Consider the following 21,128-nt stretch of genomic DNA (forward strand, 5'->3'; position numbering starts at 1 on the left):
CAAACGGAAACATTTAAAGTGATTGCGGATGCAAATTTCTGCTAAAGTGTATGTGTGTGTGTGTGTGTGTAGGCAGCTGGAGCACACAACAAAAAAGAAGAGAGAAAAAAAAAACGTGGCTCAGATATAGTATGCCACTACCCTGCCCTGTCAGCTACCCTCAACTGATTTACTTTACCATTCCACTTCTTTTTTTTTTTTTTTTTTTCATTCTTTCTTGGTTTTTCGAGAGATCTGAGAGCGTTTACCAGCGCGTGCCTGGCAACATTTGCGGTTTTTACGCCAACTTCACACATTTTCTTGTGTCGGTTTGCTTTGCTTTTGCTTTTGCATTGGTTTGTGTTTTTATTTATTTTATTGTTGTTGCCCTGCCATGAGAATTTCAATTTTTAACACAGGTGCTTGTGTTTGTTGAAAAAATAAATATCAATCATACGCCCCAGCAGCCGAGCCCTAAGCAACTGCCGAGCTGCCTCACCGAGCGACGACAAGCTGTGTATTTGTTTCAATTTATTTATTTTTATTATTTTTATAAAATATTGATACATTTATTTCTTTCATATTTTCATCGGCAATAAGTGAAATGATCATGATCATTCTAACTTATTTATTATATATTTTATTATTAGTTTTTTCTCATATTATCTTTAACTTAAATGCACTTTAGACTAGAAATCAAATAAATATTATAAATTCTATAATCTGAACTCTTTTTTTTTAAAGCTTATTTAAGTTATTTATATTTATTTAATATATTCTATAAGTTTACGTAACATTTCCTTCAATTTGTTTTTGTGTACGCAACCCAATTTAAGCTGTCCGCTCTTTGCATATATGTGCGACTCGCAACGTTTCTTATTGTGCTCTATTAATTTCACACTTAACTACGAAAAAAATGTTAATGACTGGCAATTGTTTGAGTGGAGTGAGGGGATGACCCGCATTTTGAATAACCAGCTGATCGGCTGCTCCATTAGTTAACTGTATCCAAAGCACTTTATCGGCAATTGTTGGCGACGGCGTGCTAATTGCCTCATAGCGATCAGCTAAAGACAACAAAGAGCTTATCCAACTATCTATGTGTGCACGTATGCACATAGACATATCTCTTTAACTGACTTACAGCGGTTACTATATCGCTTATCAGTTACAGAAATTCTAGAACGAGCCATGCAGGCTAATGAGACCAATCATAATATAAAAGTTTCAATAGCATGAAATGACTAAAAATGATTCAGCAAAGAATACACTTAAAGAAATATAGATGTACTCACTGTGGACAAAGAAATAGTCATTTCGCCACTTCAACATATTAAAGTGTGCACGGTCACAGAACGATTTCAAATTGAAATTAGAATGCAACTAAAACAAAACAATTTAAATAAATTAGAAGCAATGCGAATGCGAGCGCACAATGCAAATGGTTTTTTTTTAGGGGGCAGTGCGCTGAATTATTTAGCAAGTGCAGAGGCAGCCATAGCAGCAATAGCTGTAGCCGAAGCAAATTAAATCAAATAGTTATATCATGCGAATAAATCGACGCGGATATATCGCACATACGCCCCGTTGAACGGCTAGCAGTCGAGCGCTACAGCTACTTACGAGCCTCGCACCCAGAGCTGGGCATCAGTACGTGCATTGCGCTCAACAGCAGCAGATCGTTCCACTTCGCGTGTGCCAGTTAACGCGTGTGTGTGTGTATGTGTATGTGCACGCGCGAAAACTAAAAAGCGTACAAATATTTGCTCAGAAAAGAGACAGAGACAGCGTCAGGGACAGAGATTCTTCCTGTCTGCTGCACTTACGCTTCTAATTCCCCGGCGTATCCACACGCGTGCTGCAACGGCTACGGCGCGGATTTGAGTCGCTGTGCAAGAACCGAGCACAACTCCAATCACCATCGACGACCGTCTTGTACATACACAAAATATATATAGATATATATACATCTCGATAAATTTTTTGTTGCATTTTTGCGGGGTCCATCATGCATACGCCGGCGAGCAAAGTGTCGGGCTACGTTGTCCTGATGATTGTGCAAATAGTTTTCCTGGTACTATTCTGGCTTTTCGTGCGTTACGACAAGTCCGCTCTGCCGGCACGCCTCGACAATGAAGACGCTGGATCAGCAGACGAACACGTTTCAAAATATCCCCGTGAGTGGCTATCATTTTTAGTTGTCACCTAGCCGACAACGCCTGAGCTTCTCCCCTTGCCTCCTCGACCAACTTCACGTCATGCCACACCATTATGTCTAGCCCATGCTGCGGTGATTGAGAGTGCACTCTGTGCTTTGTTGTTCGACTTGCAGATACCCTAGACTGAGGGATGGAAAGCTGCCGAATATCGTTATCATAATCGTGTTATCATAGTTCCATTATCTTCATTTTCATGCTCTGTCTCATTCTCTTTTGTTTCCCTTTCTGTTTCTTATGCCTGTCGCATTTCCTAGCTCGTATTTATTTTCGCACTCGTTCGCACTCTCTTTCCCATTCCCATTTTCATATTCTATATCATTTTCGAACTCATTCTCTTTCTCATTTCCATTCTCATTTTCGTTCCCATTTCCCATTCTCATTCATTCATTAACATTATTATGATATACTATTATATTACAAAATTTTTATATATTTAACAAGCCGTTAACACTTCTTTCTATCTCTCCCACAAATGAACCATTTCCAATGTCAATCATTTTGTGCATAAAAAAGTTAGTTAATTTCTCACTTCTAATGGGTTTGGCTTCCAAAAAAGTTTTACTTGTTTGGTGAGAAAGGGTCATATGATATCATCAATGGTTAATTGACAAGCAAGCAGCAACTAAATGGCGACAGCCCATCAACTGGCCACTAATGACTCGAGCCAGCTGAATCGATGTTGACTTGTCAGCAAGATTGGCATTTTATCTGAGCTGTCCGTCTGCCAAGTGGGGGGCCCACCCAGGCTGTCAGTTGCCGATTGTCTTGATGCGATTGCGTGACATTTATATCTGATAAGCTCTTCTGAACGATTTCATAAAGACAACGGACGATGACTAAATGAACATTCAGATAATTATATGTAGAAATGGGTTGGAGTGGGGTCTGCAAGACTAGGAACTGCACTCAACAACACAACTTAATTGGTATATAATCTATATTATATAAAATGTATGTGTCAAATTTAGCATAGGAATAGCATTAAAAATGTTTCTGATTTTTTGCAAAATTAATTATGGTTAAAAGCAATCACAATACCAAGCTTCAGTTAAGCCTGCATATTAAAAGACCGATTACCCATGCCAGCTGACATTTCCACACACTCTCTGACTCCCTTTCTGTATCTATGTCAGCTTCTCTTTGTCAGGTGTTTGGTGTCTCATAAATAAATAAAGTTATCTCTGCTCATAGTCTACTTAAAGTCCCGCGGTAGCAATTGCATTAATTACTTCTGCCATAGCGAATACCAAAAAAACGAAACTGAATACCGAGGAGCCGCACAAACACACAGACACACACATACACTCAGAATACACACACACACACACGAATAAATAATTAAAGTCATTAATTTCAATTTATGCAAATGTGTCTCTGTAAACAACTTGTTGCAATTCATAATAAATAAATTAAACCGCATTTCACACTAATTGCACCCGCACACCAATCCACACACACACACGCTGAAATACACACAGCTGTATGGACACACATGGTTAGCCTGGCTGTGTCTAGGGCTTCGACTGCGCCTCTGTTGACATCAATCTCAATGCAATTGACTTTTGGCAGCAGACAATTGGTCAATTAATTGCAACGACTTGACTCAATTAATAAGCGTGCCAAGGCATGTGGCAAAAGCTGAGCGACCTCATAGCTAGACCCAGCAGCATTCCAGGATATTGAAACTGCTTTGGTCTATATGTTGATTCTATGTTCTGAGGATTATGATGATTCCAGAATGTGATATTCAACTCAGGGAAGGTCGCTTGCTGCCTTGAGGGCCTACAGACTTTAGAGTATAATATACCACTTTTTATCCCCATCTCACTTTCCACTTTCAGAATTCCAGGACATTCAGGTTATGATATTTGTTGGCTTTGGCTTCCTGATGACCTTTCTGCGCAAGTATGGATATAGTGCCACGGGCTATACACTCTTCATGGCCGCATTGGTGGTGCAATGGTCGGTGCTGATGAAGGGCTTCCTGCACATGGAAGGTGGCAAGATCAGGTGAGCTACAGCGACTACAACAGCTACAAATGTTGCCTGCCAATCTAAATAATTGCGCAATGGTCATTAATTAATTGAATTTTAGTATGCATACACACACATATATACACACACAAAATTCGACAAACACAAGCAAATAAGCTAAAGAAATTAAGAAAAATATGCTCGAAGACGTAATGAATTTATGTAATTACTTTAACTTGAGCAGGATTCGCAGGTGCTTCTCGCTTGAGGGCATCGTCGAAGCCAAGACTACTTCAACTAAGTGCCTTGGCAAACAGGACAACAAAAACTTTAAGTGTGGGGGTGGGGGAAGAAACCCGAAGCAAAGGTCACAATGCAAATAAAAAACACTTTAAACTGTTTGCTTTGCCATTTCATTTAGCATCAAGTATTAAATCTTCTTTCATCTTTATCTCTCTCTCTCTCTCTCTCTCTCTCTCTCTCTTTGTCTCGACAGCCTCTCACTGGAAAGCATCATAGATGCGGACATTGCCGCCGCCGTGCCACTAATCAGCATGGGCGCACTGCTCGGACGCACCACGCCCATTCAGCTGCTTTGCATGTCCATCGTTGAGGTTGCGCTGTTCGCGGCCAATGAATATTTGGCTTTAAATATACTGAGTGTAAGTGAATGGCATGGAACAGGAAATTTGATTTGCGCATAAGATAAGAGTTGTGATATTAAAGAATGAGTATAAAGAATATATCTTCTTCAGTTCCATATAAACTGGATGCTCTACCAATCAAAACTAACTCCACTTTACATATACATATGTATATGTATATATAACACTCCATCATCTTCTTCTAATCCGCTTTCACCCCTCCACAGATCTGCGATTGTGGTGGCTCTATAACTGTGCACGCCTTTGGCGCCTACTTTGGCCTGGCTGTGGCCATGATGCTGCGCCCATCGAGCGACCAGAACGAGGCGGGCAAGCACGAGGGAGCGAACTATACATCGGATATATTCGCTATGATCGGCACCACTTTCCTCTGGGTATACTGGCCGAGCTTTAACTCAGTGCTGGCAGCTGGCACTGGCGGCGAGCGGGCCATATTGAACACGTTCCTCTCATTAGCCGCGGCAACAGGTGAGTCACGTGCCACGCTTGCAAGGCGGCGCACAGTTCCGAGGCAATTAGCTGAATCAAGTGGCGGCTCAGCTGCCTCAGCTGCCTCTATCTTGCAGAGATATACTCTATATACATATATAGATATATTTATATATGTATATATGTACATATTCCTGTCCGGCCTGCGTTAATTATAATGTTGGCACTGCTATTAGTCGAGGTGGCGCCAGTCGCTAAAATTGAAAAGGTCCCAGGCCCTTCAAATCCTTATGCATGCAACTCACAAACTAATTAAATGTCAAATAGTTTCGTTAACACATTTCAAAATTTATTTTGAGCACGTAGCACACATAAAAACGTTGCCAAGAGCCAGGAGCCAGGGCCAGGAACCAGGAGCTGGCCAGCATTTAACTCTATGTATACATCGCTCTGTCTGTCTGTATGTGTGTGTGTGTGTGTGTATGTTTGTATATATGTATGGGTCAACTATGTTTGACCATGGCCATGTCGTACACAACATATAGAAAATGTTCTAAAAGCAGAAGCAAGGCCAAGAGGCGGCGCAGGGGCGAAGTGGGCTTGTGCTCTTGGCTCGGTTAATGTAAATAACAAAACACAAATTAAATGTATACAAAAGGGCGTCCGGCAATGACTACAGCAACACCAACAACACCAACTACAACAACAACGAATGGAACAGCAGCTGAGATAAGCTAAGCGAGCGCTGGACACTGTTCAAGCAGAGCTGAGCGTGGTAGAGTGAAAGAGAGGGGGGCGCAACAGGGGATCTGTTGGCGACACTGGACGGAGGCGTCTGTGGCCAAAGAAGAGCCTTGCCAGGGATATTAAAGCCCTCATGTTACACCAACAGCAGCAGCAGCAGCAGAGGCAACACCTAAACAGTGCCATCAGACCATATGAGAGCGTAGACAAAAAAGAAAGAGAGAGTAGATAGTCGAATTTGTAATGCGCTAAGAAATCGTCGTTATAGATTATAGAGAATACATAGGATTTTTTGGAAAGGAAAGGAATAAAAATTATGGAATTATTATTATAGATATGCCATAAGAAAAGAAGTTCAAGTAGTTCAAAGTCATGTGGAATATTGCAATTATTTTACTAGTAATCAGTACTAAATACTCTCAATTTAGGTTCTATACTATCCGTACAAAAATTCTTCAACTGATAGTGCTGAGTATATATAAGGCATTAACATTCAGTATTCTCCAGGCTTTCATTCCAATAGTTCACTTTTCTGTCAATCACCTCATTCACACCCAAATGCAACAAAGAGTTCAACATATTCGGCATACCCTTAGCTGTAAAATAGATATATAATGAAAAAAAACTAGCTGGCTATGGGGCTGGACATTTTATGCGGAAGGATGTGCGATTAGTTGAGTCAACGTGTGGAGCAGCCGGCTTGGCTGTGTGTGTGTTTCGCTTTAGGGGCCATGTCGCAACGTTCAGTGGCTGGTTACTTGGCTCGCTAGTTGTGTTGCCTTAATTAAACTAAGGCTGGGATTCAGTTCAATGCCTGAAATTAGAGGCGGTTACCGTTGGGGTGTGGCACACACTCACACACACACTCTCCCTCTCTGTGTGTGTGTGTGTGTTAGTCATGCGGGTGCTGCTGCGACATGCATAGCAGACGACGACGCCATTTGGTGTCTAAATGCGGCGCCAACAGCAAAATACGCCCCAGTTGTTGTTTTCACACCAAGCTCGAAACGAGCCTGTCCTGGTCTGGCCTGCCGTCTCGCTTCTAGTCATGATCCTAGTCCTGGTCAGTCGCCGCCGCCGCTGACCGTCGCCCGCATTGGGGCCAACACAACGGTTAAGCACAAAACACATTTTATAGTCACAACTGACACCATTGGCGTTAATTTAAATTGTTAAATGTGCAAGCAGCAGCAGTGACAACAACAAAAGCTACAATAAGCAGAGTATATACGACTAGCATATACCCTGCTTGCGATTGTACAGATTTTAAAATAATAGTTATATTTTAATGGGCATACATTGATATATTTAGATTTCAAAGGATAAAGACTTCTAAAGTCTGAGGACTTTCATATAATATATTTCCTTAATACTTAATTATCGATTACTTATTTATCAATATGGCTTGAACCCATTGCAGCTTCTTCATAATTTAAGATTAATATTCAAGGATGGATATACTCAATTCGATATTTATCGATAACTTTCCGTATGTAATAATTTAAGATTAATATTCAAGGATGGATATATGTAAATACTCAATTCGATATTTATCGATAACTTGCTGTATGTCGTTGACTATATGGACTTTAAAATAGAAGCTACTTTCATTTACCCGCCACACATCATTGACATACCCTATTTGCCACTCAATTGTAGGATATGGGGTTTAACAACAAGCTAGAAACAACTGACGCCCCAAATCTCGGTTGCTTACGAAGCTTGCCCTAGCTTTCATTTCAGGGACCTCGGTTGTAAAAATGTTGTTTAATTGATTTTAAAGCCAGAAATTTTGCAGTACTCGTAATTCTGTGTCGCCTGGACGTTGTCAAAAGCTGTTTTTGAAATTGTTGCGGTTGCAATGTTGTTGCTGTTGTTGTTGTTGTCGGTGTTGGTCCGGTTGTGATTTGCTTATTTGCAGTGGCCACAGCCACCGAGCGAAACGTCCCGTATTAACTAATTTATGCAAATTATTATTGCTGCAACATATGTTTCGCCATAAAATGAAGATTTTTAAGTATTTAGTGTTATTTTTGCCGAGATTTATGTTTAGCCCAGGCAATAAACTGAAGTGTTCCCCTCTGTTGCCAGGACAACAGCCAACGGCTGGGATGCACGAGAAGCAGCCCGAGAGAGCTAGAGTGAAAGAGAGAGAGAGAGAGAGAGAGAGAGAGAAAGAAGGAGATGGAGAGCGAGAGGACTTGTCCGTTGCCTTGTTTACATTTTTATTAGTTTTGTGTTTATGAACTGCGGTTGTGGCCGAACATTGTGGCCCATTTGCTTCGCTTGGATGATTTAGGAGAATGTTGTCATTACCAACTGGAACTGGGCTAGAGATGAGCCACAAGCAAAATATTTTATAATTATATTAAAATGCTATGATTAATAAAATATTATTAATAAAGTATTTGAGAGGTAATTTTCGTGCAAAATCTAGCATCGTATTACGTGACCATAGTCACAACTCTCGTCTCTACTCATTTCATACACAGACACATATACAGCTGCGTAAAGCCCTTCACTAAAGCGTATTAATTTAATAGAGCTTCTGCTCTTATCGGCATATACAATAAGAATATTTTTTACAAAACAAGTGCAGCTTGGCTACAGTTTCCATTTGAATTTAATTCATTACCTAGCAGAAAATATTCGTTAATAGTCGTGAGGATAACCGCAACATATGCTCATCGCTAGGCTGGCACTGCACACAAACCCATGCATGTACTACTTACTCACGCACACACAAACATAAACATTACATTAAATACAGCTGTAGAAATGTCTTCATTAAAAACTTACATATGCATACATACATTGCAAATACATATTTTGATTAGGACTTACCCACATCAAAAATAATATCTAATATGACAATAGCTATTTATTTTGCGATGCTTTCCATTTATCCATTATTTCACACACGCGCACACACAAAACAAAAACAACAAACAAAGCTGGTAGGGCATTTCCTTATTGGATTTAGCTATAATTCAATTTAATGCACACAGGAAAGAAAGAAAGCAGAATATGGCACTTTCATCATGTGATAACATTTTAAAATATTTTGACAATACTTACGACGGTTTGCCGCAATTGTATTTTTCTTCACAAACAAAAACAACAAAATTAATAAATAAGAAAAAAACACACACACACACAAACACAAGGTAATTTTCAATTCGTCTTTTTAAATCGCACAGTCTGCGATAGCTTAAGCAGCGCTAAGACGAGTTCTTTACATAATTTAAATAGTTTTCACATACTAATAACCAAATGATTAAATTACTCCAGTTACAATATAATTAAAAAAAATGACAATCACACCACTCAGTGAGTGGCACTCACACCTTTTTGAGTAATAAGTGTGACCAGAGCATAGAGAAAAGAGTGATGCCAGAAAACTGTCGATCGTGCATAAATATCAATGCTTGCCAAAATACTAACAACGTCACACATCGAAATTATCGATGGCGCCAAGCTCTAAAAAATACTGCTGCGTAAATTTAAAACAAAGTGAAATGTGGAAGGGCATAAATAATAAATCAAATAGATAATCCAGCTGCTGCCTGCTGATAACATGACGAGTAGTAGAACACTTGAGTTGTAGTTGATGAACTTCTCATTCCGTTGATGTTGTTCTCATTTTAACCGTTCCTTCTCTGATTTTAGTGACCAGCTTCGTTGTGTCGGCGCTTGTCAGCCATGAGAATAAATTGGATATGGTGCACGTGCAGAATTCGACGCTCGCTGGAGGCGTTGCCGTTGGCACCGTTTGCAATCTGCTTCTCGGAGCTCATGGTGCTGTCTTAATTGGCATTATCGCCGGCACGATTTCGGTGCTCGGCTATCGCTATTTAACCGTAAGTTGAACAACCGTAAAGACGAGTCGGGCCAATGCATGTAATCCATGCAAATACGAGGCGTTATTCCATTTGGAGTTGGAGTTGGAGTTGGAGTACTGCACTGGAAGTGGGAGCGAGAATCCGAGTTGGAGTTCGAGGTGGACTAGCAGACCCGGTTACACGCTATGTGCTTCCACTCTCGTGCTCTGGACCATCGTCTGTTGCGATGCACGTTTTAATTAGCGCGCCTAGTCGAAAAATGTGACGCTAATGAGTAAAGTTTGTTGCCCGGCGGCCGCTGCTGATGCACGTACAAACTCTACTCCCTAACCATATATCTTTCTATCGCCGTCTCTCTCTCTCTCTCTCTCTCGCTCACGCTGCGTCCGTGTGTGTGTATATAAATGTACACCTTTCTAAATGACCCAACTGTCGGGGCCTCTGTCCAGTTGCATTTTGCACTTTAAAAACGTTTAATTACGTGCCAAAAAAAGGAAAAACAAGGTTCATACCCTTTCAACTTTTACATGCGAGGCCAAAGAACTGTGTTTAGCATTCCGAAAGGAATGTATGTGAATTTATGATTCAAGAGTGAGCGGCCTAGTGATATACCCTAGCTTTAACTGAACAGGTAGTCTTATAGGAAACTTCCCAATAAGAATTATTTCATGCCCTGCTTAGTTTCTATTGAGGCAAATGTTTCCCATTTACTTAAAGCTTTATTATCTCATAACTCCTTGTTTAATACCCTGTAAATTGCAGCCCTGTCTGACAAACAATCTGCGCTTGCACGACACCTGCGGCGTACACAATCTGCACGGCATGCCAGCGCTCATCTCGGCCATTGCGTCGGCTATCTATGCCTCGTTGGTCACTGTGGATAGCTATCAATCGGAGCTGCAGGATATATTCCCCGCAATGGTGGGCAACAATGGCACAACAACCAAAATTATGGGCGTAAGTGGGCGTGGCAACAGCTGCAATTAAACAACAGACTTAAATGCTATTATTCCATCCAAACAGGGACTCGGCCGCAATGCCAGCTCACAGGCAGGCTATCAACTGTTTGGCATTGCCTTAACTCTGATTATAGCCATTGGTGGCGGCATTTTGACAGGTGTGTTAGCTGATCAACCAACTATATGCCCATACATAATATCTATATGTACTGTTATATGTTTAGGTGCTGCCTTGAAGTATGCCAGTTTTCGCAATCTGCAAAAGGACGAACAGCATCAGGACGAACAGTATTGGGAGGTGCCCGCCTTGGAGTCGAAGGAGGAGTAAAATTTTCTGCCTTTTGCCATTTGATCAAAGTTTCGAATCTGCTTTAATATTTTTTTGAAATATTATCTTTCTTGATTTTATAATTTCTACATTATATATATATATATACTTGACAAATTTGTTGTCTGCATTCAAAAAATTGCCATGGCATTTTGTTTTGATTATTGTTTCATATATATTTTTTAATTCAATTATTTGCTTAACTTGCAGTCAACATTTGTACAGCTTGTTGTGCAGCTTGTTTCGTTTAATTTTTGTAGACATTTTGTCGCATTCAATTAAAAAGTTGCAAAAATTTACACATTTAATTACGCGCAGCGCACGACGCAAAAAAAAAAAAAAAAAATGTAGAAAAAGCAAAAATCTGTTCAAAATCCGAGTGAAATGTATTAGCTATGAAAATATTGTTTAATTGTGACAACTTTAACTCTCTACAACTCTGCGTATAACTCTACTATTTCCATCTCTTTCTTATACCCCACTCTTTCTCTCTCTCTCTTTCTCTCTCTCTGTTCCTCTTACTTCTCTGCTCTTATTGCAATTGTTATTTTTGTGAATGCGTTTTTTGAATGCTGCGCGCAAATTTTAATGGAATTAAAATCATGCACACACACATACACACACTATCTCTCTCTCTCTCTCCCTCTCTCGGACACACACACTTTTGTAGGAAAAGTTTAAATATGCCCCATGACGAACTTTTGGCTGGCGCCGATTCAGTCGCCAACTTTAATTGGCGCCCATTTCTGTTGCGCAACTGGAATGCAATTGTCCCAGCCAACAATCTATATGTAAGAGGCGTGCTGCACTGACACACACACACACCAACATATATATATGTATACTACCACTAGCCAGCTAATTAAGTGGCCCAAGACAAAGTGTCAGCTAATTAGCTGACTTGCTTCTTGGTTCCGACTAGCTTAGCCGGCGATTAGCGCACCTGCTGAATAAAAACAAAAGCAAACCCAATAATGTCTTTTAAATGTAAGCCCTGGCACTGGCACTGGCCTGGCCCTGCCCCGCCCACCCATACTTCCTCGGGCTGCTCGTCTTGCGTTACGTTAAGTGGACGGCAAAACTTCTTAGCCGGATTTGTGCAGCCAAAGCGAACGAAAGGGCGGCCAAGGCACGAGTGGATCAAAATCATATTGGTGGATAGTTGGATAAAGTGGACAAGGAAAGGATTTGTGCTGCAGTTTGGCTACAAAGATAGTTACGGGCATATAAAAAGCACGGTTAAGTTAGTTAGGTGGATATATGTGAATAATAAAGGGCTTTTATAATTTGCTTAGCAGATGGGTAAACAAAAGCCCATAAAAGTATACTATATATTTTTATAAGTGCTTAAACTCTGAGGTAATATAATATCAATTAAAATTTGTTTTATTTTTTAAATATAACATATATTTTTTCAAAGAAGTGTAACTATCACAGTTAAAATTTAAGAGAATCGGTCCGAAAGCTCTTGAGGTTGAAGGTGGTTTATTTATCCTCTTTTAGCTATAATGTGGGAGTAGAAGATCTATATGGGTCTTATCTTATCTAATTTAATATTAAATATTAAAATAATTAAAACTTAGAACTTATTTGAATTCTTAAATTCGTGTTCATTTAGATATGTTATGCCTTTAGCTTCTCTAATTATACAGACAGATTGTCCTATGTGTTATCTCTCTATGATATTACATGCTGTATAAGGCATTCAAGCTGTCTTTCACATATGAAACCTAAAAAAAACTGTAGTTAAATGCTTAAAAGCAGACATAATAGAATGTCACATACACCCACGCAAACACACACATACACAGGCACACTCACGCGCATACCCTCTTACCCACACACTTAAACACACGTGTAAGTTGACTATGAGCAAAAATATTTAGAGAGATGAAAGGACGACAAAATCGTGCAGTCAAATAAGTGGCCAAGGATGCGAGCGATGTCTGTCAGAGCCGAAGGAGATGTGGAAGAGGAGAAGGGAGAGTGAGAGTGAGAGGAAGTGAAACGGGAGTAAGAGAAACTGGGCAGTGCAATTTGGCAAAGTATTCCCCGGTGCGCTGTTTGACTATTTGGCCAGGCGAGGCGATGGCTCAGACGTCTGTGTACTTGTCATCCTGTGGGTGTGTGCGTATGTGAGTGAGCATTACTGTGTGTGTGTGTGTGTCATGCTGTCTAAGTGCTGTTTTATTGCATGTGGTTGGACGTTGGGTCGCCTGCTTGTGCACCAGACAGATGGACACTCACACGTCTATAATAATAATTAACAGCATGAAAGGCAGCGACGTCGGCAGCGAGTCAAGACTGAGACCGAAGCAGAAGGCAGAGCCAGCAACAATGGCAGCGGCAGCGGCAGCGACTGACGCTGGGGTGTAGGGGTGCGGCAACCTTTTGGCGGCTGCTGTCTGCTGTGCTCCACGAAGTATGAAACATATTTTATGCATGTGACTATGAAACGACAGTCATAAAGACAGCAGCAGCAGCAGCAGGAGTAGTAGTGGTAAGCGCCACAATAATAGCAGCTGCAGAAGTAACAACAGCAGCAGTAACAGCAACAGCAGTGGCAACAGCAGCTGCAGCAGCAGCAACAGCAGCAGCAACAGGATCAGCAGGAGCAGGAGCAGCAGCAACAAGATCAGCAGGAGTAGGAGCAGCAGCAACAGCAGCAGTAGTAGCAGCAACAGCAACAGAAGTAGCAGCAACAGCATCAGCAGCAAAATCAGCAGCAACAACTGCAGCCGCAACAACAGCAGCAGCAACAGCCGCAGCAGCAGCTGCAGCAGCAGCAGCAGCAACAGCAGCAGCTGCAGCAACAGCAGCAGCAACAGCAGCAGCAGCAGCAACAGCAGCAGCAGCAGCAGCAACAGCAGCAGCAGCAGCAGCAACAGCAGCAGCAACAACAGCAGCAACAACAGCAGCAGCCGCAGCAACAGCAGCAGCCGCAGCAACAGCAGCAGCAACAGCAGCAGCAACAACAGCAGCAGCAGCAACATCACTAACTACAGCAACATCACCTTTACTAGCAACATCAACAATATGAGCAACAGCGATAACATCAGACATCGAAGTAAAAACAACAAACGCAGCGACAACAGCAGCAACAACAGTAACAACTGCAATTAAGGCAACTTTAAACAGCGCTGACAACTCTGACGACATTGACTTTGCCTTTGTCTACGGCAACAAATTGTTGTCTACACATAGTTGTTGCCATTTTGCTGTCATTGTTGCTGTTGCCGATGCTGTTGTTGTTGTTGTAGCTGTTGCTGCTGCTGGAATGTTATAGCTGAAGCAGCTGGGGATTTGTTGCAGTTGCTGCTGCCGTCGCAGGAAGCACAAAGTCGAAGCGGAAACTTGTACAGCATTTTGCAACAGTAATTTTTTGGGTGTCGTTTCCGGCGGCGTTGACATTTTCCGTCTTTGTTAACGGTCAGGCGGGCCGGCCTCTGCCCACTAGCCGCCCACCCAACCTGCACTCCATATGGACTCGCCAAATGTCTTATCGAGCAGGAGTAGTAGCAATAGCAGCAGCAATAGCAACAGCAGCAGCAGTTAGTCTCTCTAACAGTTAGTCTCTGTGCTCTGCACGTGGCCCTGGGCGAACCCTTGCAAAATTCATGATTTACGTTTAAGTGTCATTGGTGTTTAATTATTTAAAGCGAGCCCCCAAGTCGTTTAAGCTGCGAACACCCCAGCAACATGACATTACCCGATGGGGATAAGAGATTGGCATGGCGCAGGGATGAGCGCCGTCACCGTGAGTCTAACGTTACGATAGTATCGCAAAGACGATCATAGAAAAATTTAAGGTGATAAGTGAAGTGCCGATAGTATCGCATTAAAACTCTTATGAATGTTGAAGACAAAGTCAAATCAAATTTCTTGGATATTTTTTATCGCTAGGGCTAAGTTAGTGGGCGGGGCTGCATATATATTTGTAGTGAGCTTTACTAAATATATGCTACATATGAAGAATATGAGTGTGCTTGCTGTTCATTATAAAAGTTCTCAATGTATAGCTTACAGTGAAGACTCTCTACAAGATATTTAACTCTACTCTCATACTCAACAGCAAACTTGACTCACTCTCTGAGATCACGCTCTCCTCTCTAGCTGCTGGCAGAGAGATTAAGGACTACAGTTAAGAATTGCCAATACATGTGTGTAAGAGTGGGTGTGAGTGTATCAATGTGTGTGTGTGTCTGTGTGAGTGTGTGCGTGTGTGCGTGTGTGTATTTCAGTGTATGTTCACCTGGTCGCGCTTTCCATTTCATTTTTGGCCAATGCCAACAGGAATGTTTGCATGTTTCTGTTGGCACATAAATATGCGCGCAGGACACGCGAAGCCAGCCAGCGATGGTTGGCGCTGTGAAACCCTGCACAATTTGCAAATACCCTAGAGACCGGGCGTTACCCGCCTGCTTCTGCCTGCGCCGCTTGTCCGTCGCTATGCTCATGTGAAGCATGTGTGCATTCCACATCAGCTGTGGCTTGCGTTACGGGGCCCGTCGCCAAATCTCTGGGGTGTGCATGCCAGGCGCCCACTTGGGGCCCGGGGTGAAGAGCCGGCAATAACAACAGCAACAGAAACGTTCAGCAGCAGCAGCAGCAGAAGTGAAATTAAATAAATTTTATAACATAATTTACGCTATCAAAACATGCACCCAGTCGGGCCGTGCAGTTGTTGTCTTGTCTGCTTGGGATTTGCACTCGCCTCGCATCCTCATCCCAGCAGCAGGAGCAAGTGAAATTTTTCGTTAATATTGCGCACAGCCCGCAGCGCCGTAATGTAGGCTTCAATTAAATGTTAATTTTACAGAGCTTAAGCATGAAATTCGGTTTGCTCAAGCAGCCCCCCGTTACATGCCGCCGCCCCCTGCTACAATTCTTGCTCGATTGTTGATGCCTCTGCCAGAGCTTTTCATTAAGGCAGCTCCCATAAATTTGTGTATTTTATAGCTGCATTTTAAGCTCTGTTATTTTTTTGATTATTTTTCATTTACAGTCTGAATAACTTTTTGGCCATCATAATATTGATTGGATGCTTGATAAATGTAATAAGACTTAGTTATTTAGAAAGTATGCCAAAAAGATAAAAGCCCACCATCAGATGCACTCACTCCATTCTTGTTATTTATATTTAGATATATAGATCAGAGAGTACTCTCCCAATTTGATGCAACCATTCAAAGCTGATTCGTTACACTTGACTTCAGCTATGCTGTAAATTTTTGTTGAATGAAATATGCAGTGAATAAAATGCATTTGCCACTTGTCTGTGCTTCGCCCGTTGTGTCTGCCTGTCTGTCTGTGTGTGTGTGTGTGCGTGTGTGTGAAGCACCCAAAACACATTCAAAACACGCTGCGAACTTGAATACGTTCAAGTGTTCATAAAAAGGCGCTTTCTTTCCCATACCAATCACAAACGCACCCACACACACACACAGTTAGAGAAGGCCATAAAATCCATACGAACAATATTTTGAAAAAGGAGAATCGGGGTTCAACATAACAAAAAGCAACCATTGTAATAATGTCCAAAAATATGTTGCCAACACGTGTAGTGTTCCAATTCCAACGAATATATGTATTTATATATTAAAAATAAACCTGTTTTAGTGGGCATTGCGTGACGAGAAAATACCCTGGGCTAGCAACATTTGTGGTAATATTTATATATTTAAAAAAATAAGAAAAATATAATTTTGTAATATTTTAAGACTGTTATTCTGGCAGTTAACTGGATATTTTTTTTTTTTTTTTTTTTTTTTTTTTTTTTGTATATTAAATATTGTCATATAAAAATCTCATGTTGAGATATTGAAGTAAAATTCTAGAGGCAATATAGAATTATCGTAAGCTTTATAAAAACGAGGGGTATACAGAGAGTTATATATATTTCATATATATGTATATATTCATTAACCCATCTGTATATACCTCTATTGCTGCCTATGTTTACCCGTTATAATCCTTCACAGCTAGCCCTCTCTCCCATATGCAAAGGCTACAGGGTATACAAAAAGTCAAATGGAAATGGCAACGAAATATATTTATGTGCATATATATAGGGAAAAATAACAACAAATATGCTGCCCTGTTGACTGCTGCGAAAAGGATTGGGCTATGGTGGGGCATGCCCGAACGGTTAGACACGCTTAATCGATGCAGCGAGCCAGCGAGAGGGCGCGCCGTTGGTAAATGGGGAGGGGAGGGGAGCGTGGCAGCACTTGAATTTTTATATGTAACAATATTTTATTTACCGCCAAACGGGAGACAAAACTCAAGGGGGGACAGAGAGAGAGAGAGAGAGCGAGAGAGAGGGGAAGAGCAGGAGGCGACTGCAGACAATGTCAATGCGCAGCCCGCGTTCATCACATCACACAGAAGCGATTCTGTCTGACAATCGGGCGGGTAAACGTGTGTGTGTGTGCGTGTGTGTGGGTGTGGGTGTGGGTGTATGGCATGCTTAAAACATAAAAAATATGCTGACAATAAAAATTTGTTGTCGACTGAGCGGCTCAGCAGCATGCAACATGCTGTTGCACAGCCGCCGGCAACAAAAGCAACAGCAGACACAGTCGAGCGGGCAGACAGACAAACAGACAGACAGTCGGACAGAAAGGTAGACGGACAAGCTGTTGCCAATGGAGTTTACCTGGGACTGTGCGTATGTGTGTGTGTGTGTGAAAGAGACTCATGAAGGAAACAGTTAACTGCAGCGTAGAAAACTTTTTACTATATACCCTGTACTTAAGTGGAAATGACCAAGAAGTGGTTACAATGCTGATATAGAAGTTTGTGTAAGAGAAGGCACGTGGGGAGAAGGTTTGTATACCATTTCGTGCAGTGTAAAGAAAATGCTTAATTAGAAGTTTTCTTCTAGTTGTGGAAGTTAATAGATAAATGGAATAAGCCTATTCGCCCTGTAGTTTATAGAAAAGGCTTAAATTGCAGTGCAGATATTACTTGTAAGGTTGAGGGAGACTTTAATTAATTCCAGATGCATTTAAAATAGAGGACATAAACGAAATATATGAGAATTTATTTATTTAGAGAAAAGTTGGCATCTATTAGACAGCAAATTCACTGTGTAAAATTATGTAATACAGGGTATACATAACATTAATATATACCACGACAGCTTACTCTTAAATATATAATACTGTAATAATGGTAATTGTGTACGTAAAACTCAAAGCCGATTTACTATATACCCTTTCTATGTGTTAGTCTATATATTAGGGTGTTATAATGTGAGCATTATCATAACGACAAGGTGGATACATGTGTAGTTCATTGACAAGAACATTTGAGGCATTAGAAAAGACATCAGGATAACTATACTGTTATTACAAAATTGTCGATAACTAACTTAATTATAAATATCGATTTCCCTATTTTTGATTTATCGATAATCAAGAACTGAAATCGGAAAATGCTTATCTAAGAATTACATTTATACATACGCAAAGACCTTGCTGCAAAGCTTTATACAGGGCATATGCAAGTCGGATATAAGCAACTTTTTGCCCTTATTTGCTCAACACCTGCTGAGGTGCCCGAAAACTCTATAAAAAGTGTATAATTCGGCTTAACCTCAGCCTACTTGCTGCTCAAAATTCTATTAGCTCATAGAGATGTATTCGTGCCGTTTACAATGCCGCAGATATATCAAAGAATAACGGTAGTTTATGCACGATCAGGGCATCCTTTAATCCCTTTGGTTTTTACAGGGCATATAGCGCAATAAAAAGCTTTACAGTTCAATGCCTGCCTGACTTCAATGGAGCTGCAATAAAAAGCGCGGAATTTGCGATTGCAATAAAAACACGAGCAGAAGAAGAGGCACACAGAGGGATTGAGAAAGACAGAGAGAGGGAGAGTGAGGGAAAATAGAAACAACTGCGCCTAAAAACCACTCAAGCATACTCCGTTGTTTTTGGATGGATGGATGGAAGTTGGTACGTCATGGAAGGAGAAGGTGTGTGTGTGTGTGTGTTGCCATAGCCAAAAGTAACGAACGCGCTGATCAGACAAACAGACAGCGAGGCACTGCCAAACGTTGGCTAGGTAGCAAAAATAAAGTCGTAAACCTGAAAATAAGCCATCAATGGCATTAAAATTCGTTCGCTGGCGTCGCCTTTTTGCCGAGCTATCGAAAAATCTACCCAATGCGAGAGCGAGCAAAGTTTTGTGAGCTACTCGCACTTCAATGACGCCTTTCAGCCCTTATGTTTCATTTGTCAAAGTGCTGCCATGACTGGCACTTTTTGTGGCTTTCACGTTGAAGTAATCTTATAGGCGGGCATTACTCATACGCCGCATGAGCCGACAGCTCAAATCACAACGCCTTTTTCACCAGTTCACATTTAAACTTAGCTGATTACACAGCAAATTATATAATTGCGTTGTTGATTTTTGCTCCACACCAACAAAGTTTGATGTCTCGTTAGGCGCTCTCACTCACATATACACACACACTCTCTCTCTCTCTCTCCCTCTGTCTTTCTCCATGTCCTGTGGTGCTTTACTACCAGGCTTTGGTCTTGGCCCACATACCTGGGCGACTCTTCAGCTTATTTAAAAATCAATATTTGTGGTAATACGTGTGCCGCATATTAATCATACGCAACGCACTCAGCTCACTGATTTCTGTCGATGGGCGTGGCAGGCATCACATTGCCCACTTTCGACACTAATAAAAAGTTTTTCGATGCCAATACGTGTGCGGCTCCAGCTGCGAAGCTGCTGCCTGGATATTAGAATATTCACTGAATAAATGTAGAGAGTGCCCAAGAGAGGGTGGGAGCAGGGGGCTGGGACTGCTGCTGCTACTGCGACACTTTCACATAGTTATAATAAGCAAAGTTTTATTTTGAGCATAAATGTTAGAAACGGTACAAGAGGAAGCTAGCGCCACGGGGGTTAAGTGAGGCCGTTGCCAGCGCGGCGCTAATGAAAGAAAAATTAACTTCTTGAACGCCGGCTGCTCTGTGACAAGATAATCTAGATAATGCAGGAGTCGAGTGTGCATGTTTGTGTGCGTGTGTGTGTGTGCGTTTGTGAAACGAACCGGCTCTAGCAAAAGGAATACAATAACGGAGATTGAGATTCAGGTATGTGGATACGCTGGGATAAGTCCGCTATTCACTTGGCTGGCTAATATAGATATCAAGTGCAGATATACTATACTGCGTGCACAGCATGAAAAGGGTGGCTCATGGGCTTTGAGCTCAATTTGATGTGGATGCCTGCATATGCTTTGAGTTTGAGGCGCACTTGAGTGAAATTAGATACTGCTTGGCAGATTCCTAGTCACAGTTTGAGAGTAATTGGCTATTGAAATGAAAGGTAAACCAGAAGATGACACTACTAATGTCAGAGTCTGTCAGTCACCATATCTTGTTTACAGTTTTAGAGTTCTATTTTGAGCATTTTCCATAGGCGAGAGCAGATTAGACTTTCAGTTTGCTAGTCAATGGGCATGTTTTACAGTTTTGGAGACATATGACAACAGAGTAGAGCAGCTTACTCTGAGCACAATACAACATGACACTGCTCACAGTAAAGTTGTACAGCCACTAGACCTGGTTCTACAGTTTTAGAGTCATAGATCAAGATTGCTCCATAGAGAGAAGCCCGGAGAGAGCAGAGTAGATCAATAAAAGCCTAACGATGCTGAAGGCACAGCCTTACAGTCACTAAGCTTGTTGTTACAGTTTTAGAGTCACACATTGAAAATAGTCTATACACCGAGATCATTTCACAATGCCCATGACACAGTTTGACAGCAACTAGACCTGTCTTACAGTATTAGAATCGTATATTAAGCACATTCCATATCCCGACGAACTGCCTTCAGCTACTATTATCCATAGAGCAGATTATGATGCAGCTATTCGGTATATTCTCACCTGCTTCTAGCTGATTTCATGATTAGCCTGACCATTTCCATTCCGAGCGCATCAGCAACGAGCTGCAGGCCA

At 41.4% G+C, this 21,128-nt stretch overlaps 1 protein-coding gene and 1 long non-coding RNA gene across 2 annotated transcripts in view; one reads left to right on the forward strand and one right to left on the reverse strand.

The window, feature by feature from the left end:
• LOC149269014 (uncharacterized) overlaps window positions 1-9,389 on the reverse strand; it is a 46,828-nt gene extending 37,439 nt beyond the window's left edge. Inside the window, exons 1-2 of the long non-coding RNA XR_016270078.1 lie at window positions 9,089-9,389; window positions 8,855-8,993 (exon numbers count right to left, since the gene is read on the reverse strand). This is a non-coding gene — a long non-coding RNA (uncharacterized LOC149269014). The remainder of the gene's footprint in view (window positions 1-8,854; window positions 8,994-9,088) is intronic.
• Window positions 1,567-11,289, forward strand: Rh50 (Rhesus blood group-associated glycoprotein Rh50). Its single transcript, XM_018008466.2, has 8 exons — window positions 1,567-2,156; window positions 4,040-4,208; window positions 4,669-4,834; window positions 5,044-5,305; window positions 9,680-9,870; window positions 10,615-10,809; window positions 10,876-10,969; window positions 11,036-11,289. Exons 1-8 carry the CDS (start codon window positions 1,988-1,990, stop codon window positions 11,137-11,139), a joined length of 1,350 nt encoding a protein of 449 aa, XP_017863955.1. The 5' UTR covers window positions 1,567-1,987; the 3' UTR covers window positions 11,140-11,289.
• The last annotated feature ends 9,839 nt before the right edge of the window (window positions 11,290-21,128 follow it).

Source organism: Drosophila arizonae, chromosome 4 (assembly GCF_054131065.1).
Source record: "Drosophila arizonae isolate 15081-1271.41 chromosome 4, UAZ_ARI_1.0, whole genome shotgun sequence".
Classification (NCBI taxonomy): domain Eukaryota; kingdom Metazoa; phylum Arthropoda; class Insecta; order Diptera; family Drosophilidae; genus Drosophila; species Drosophila arizonae.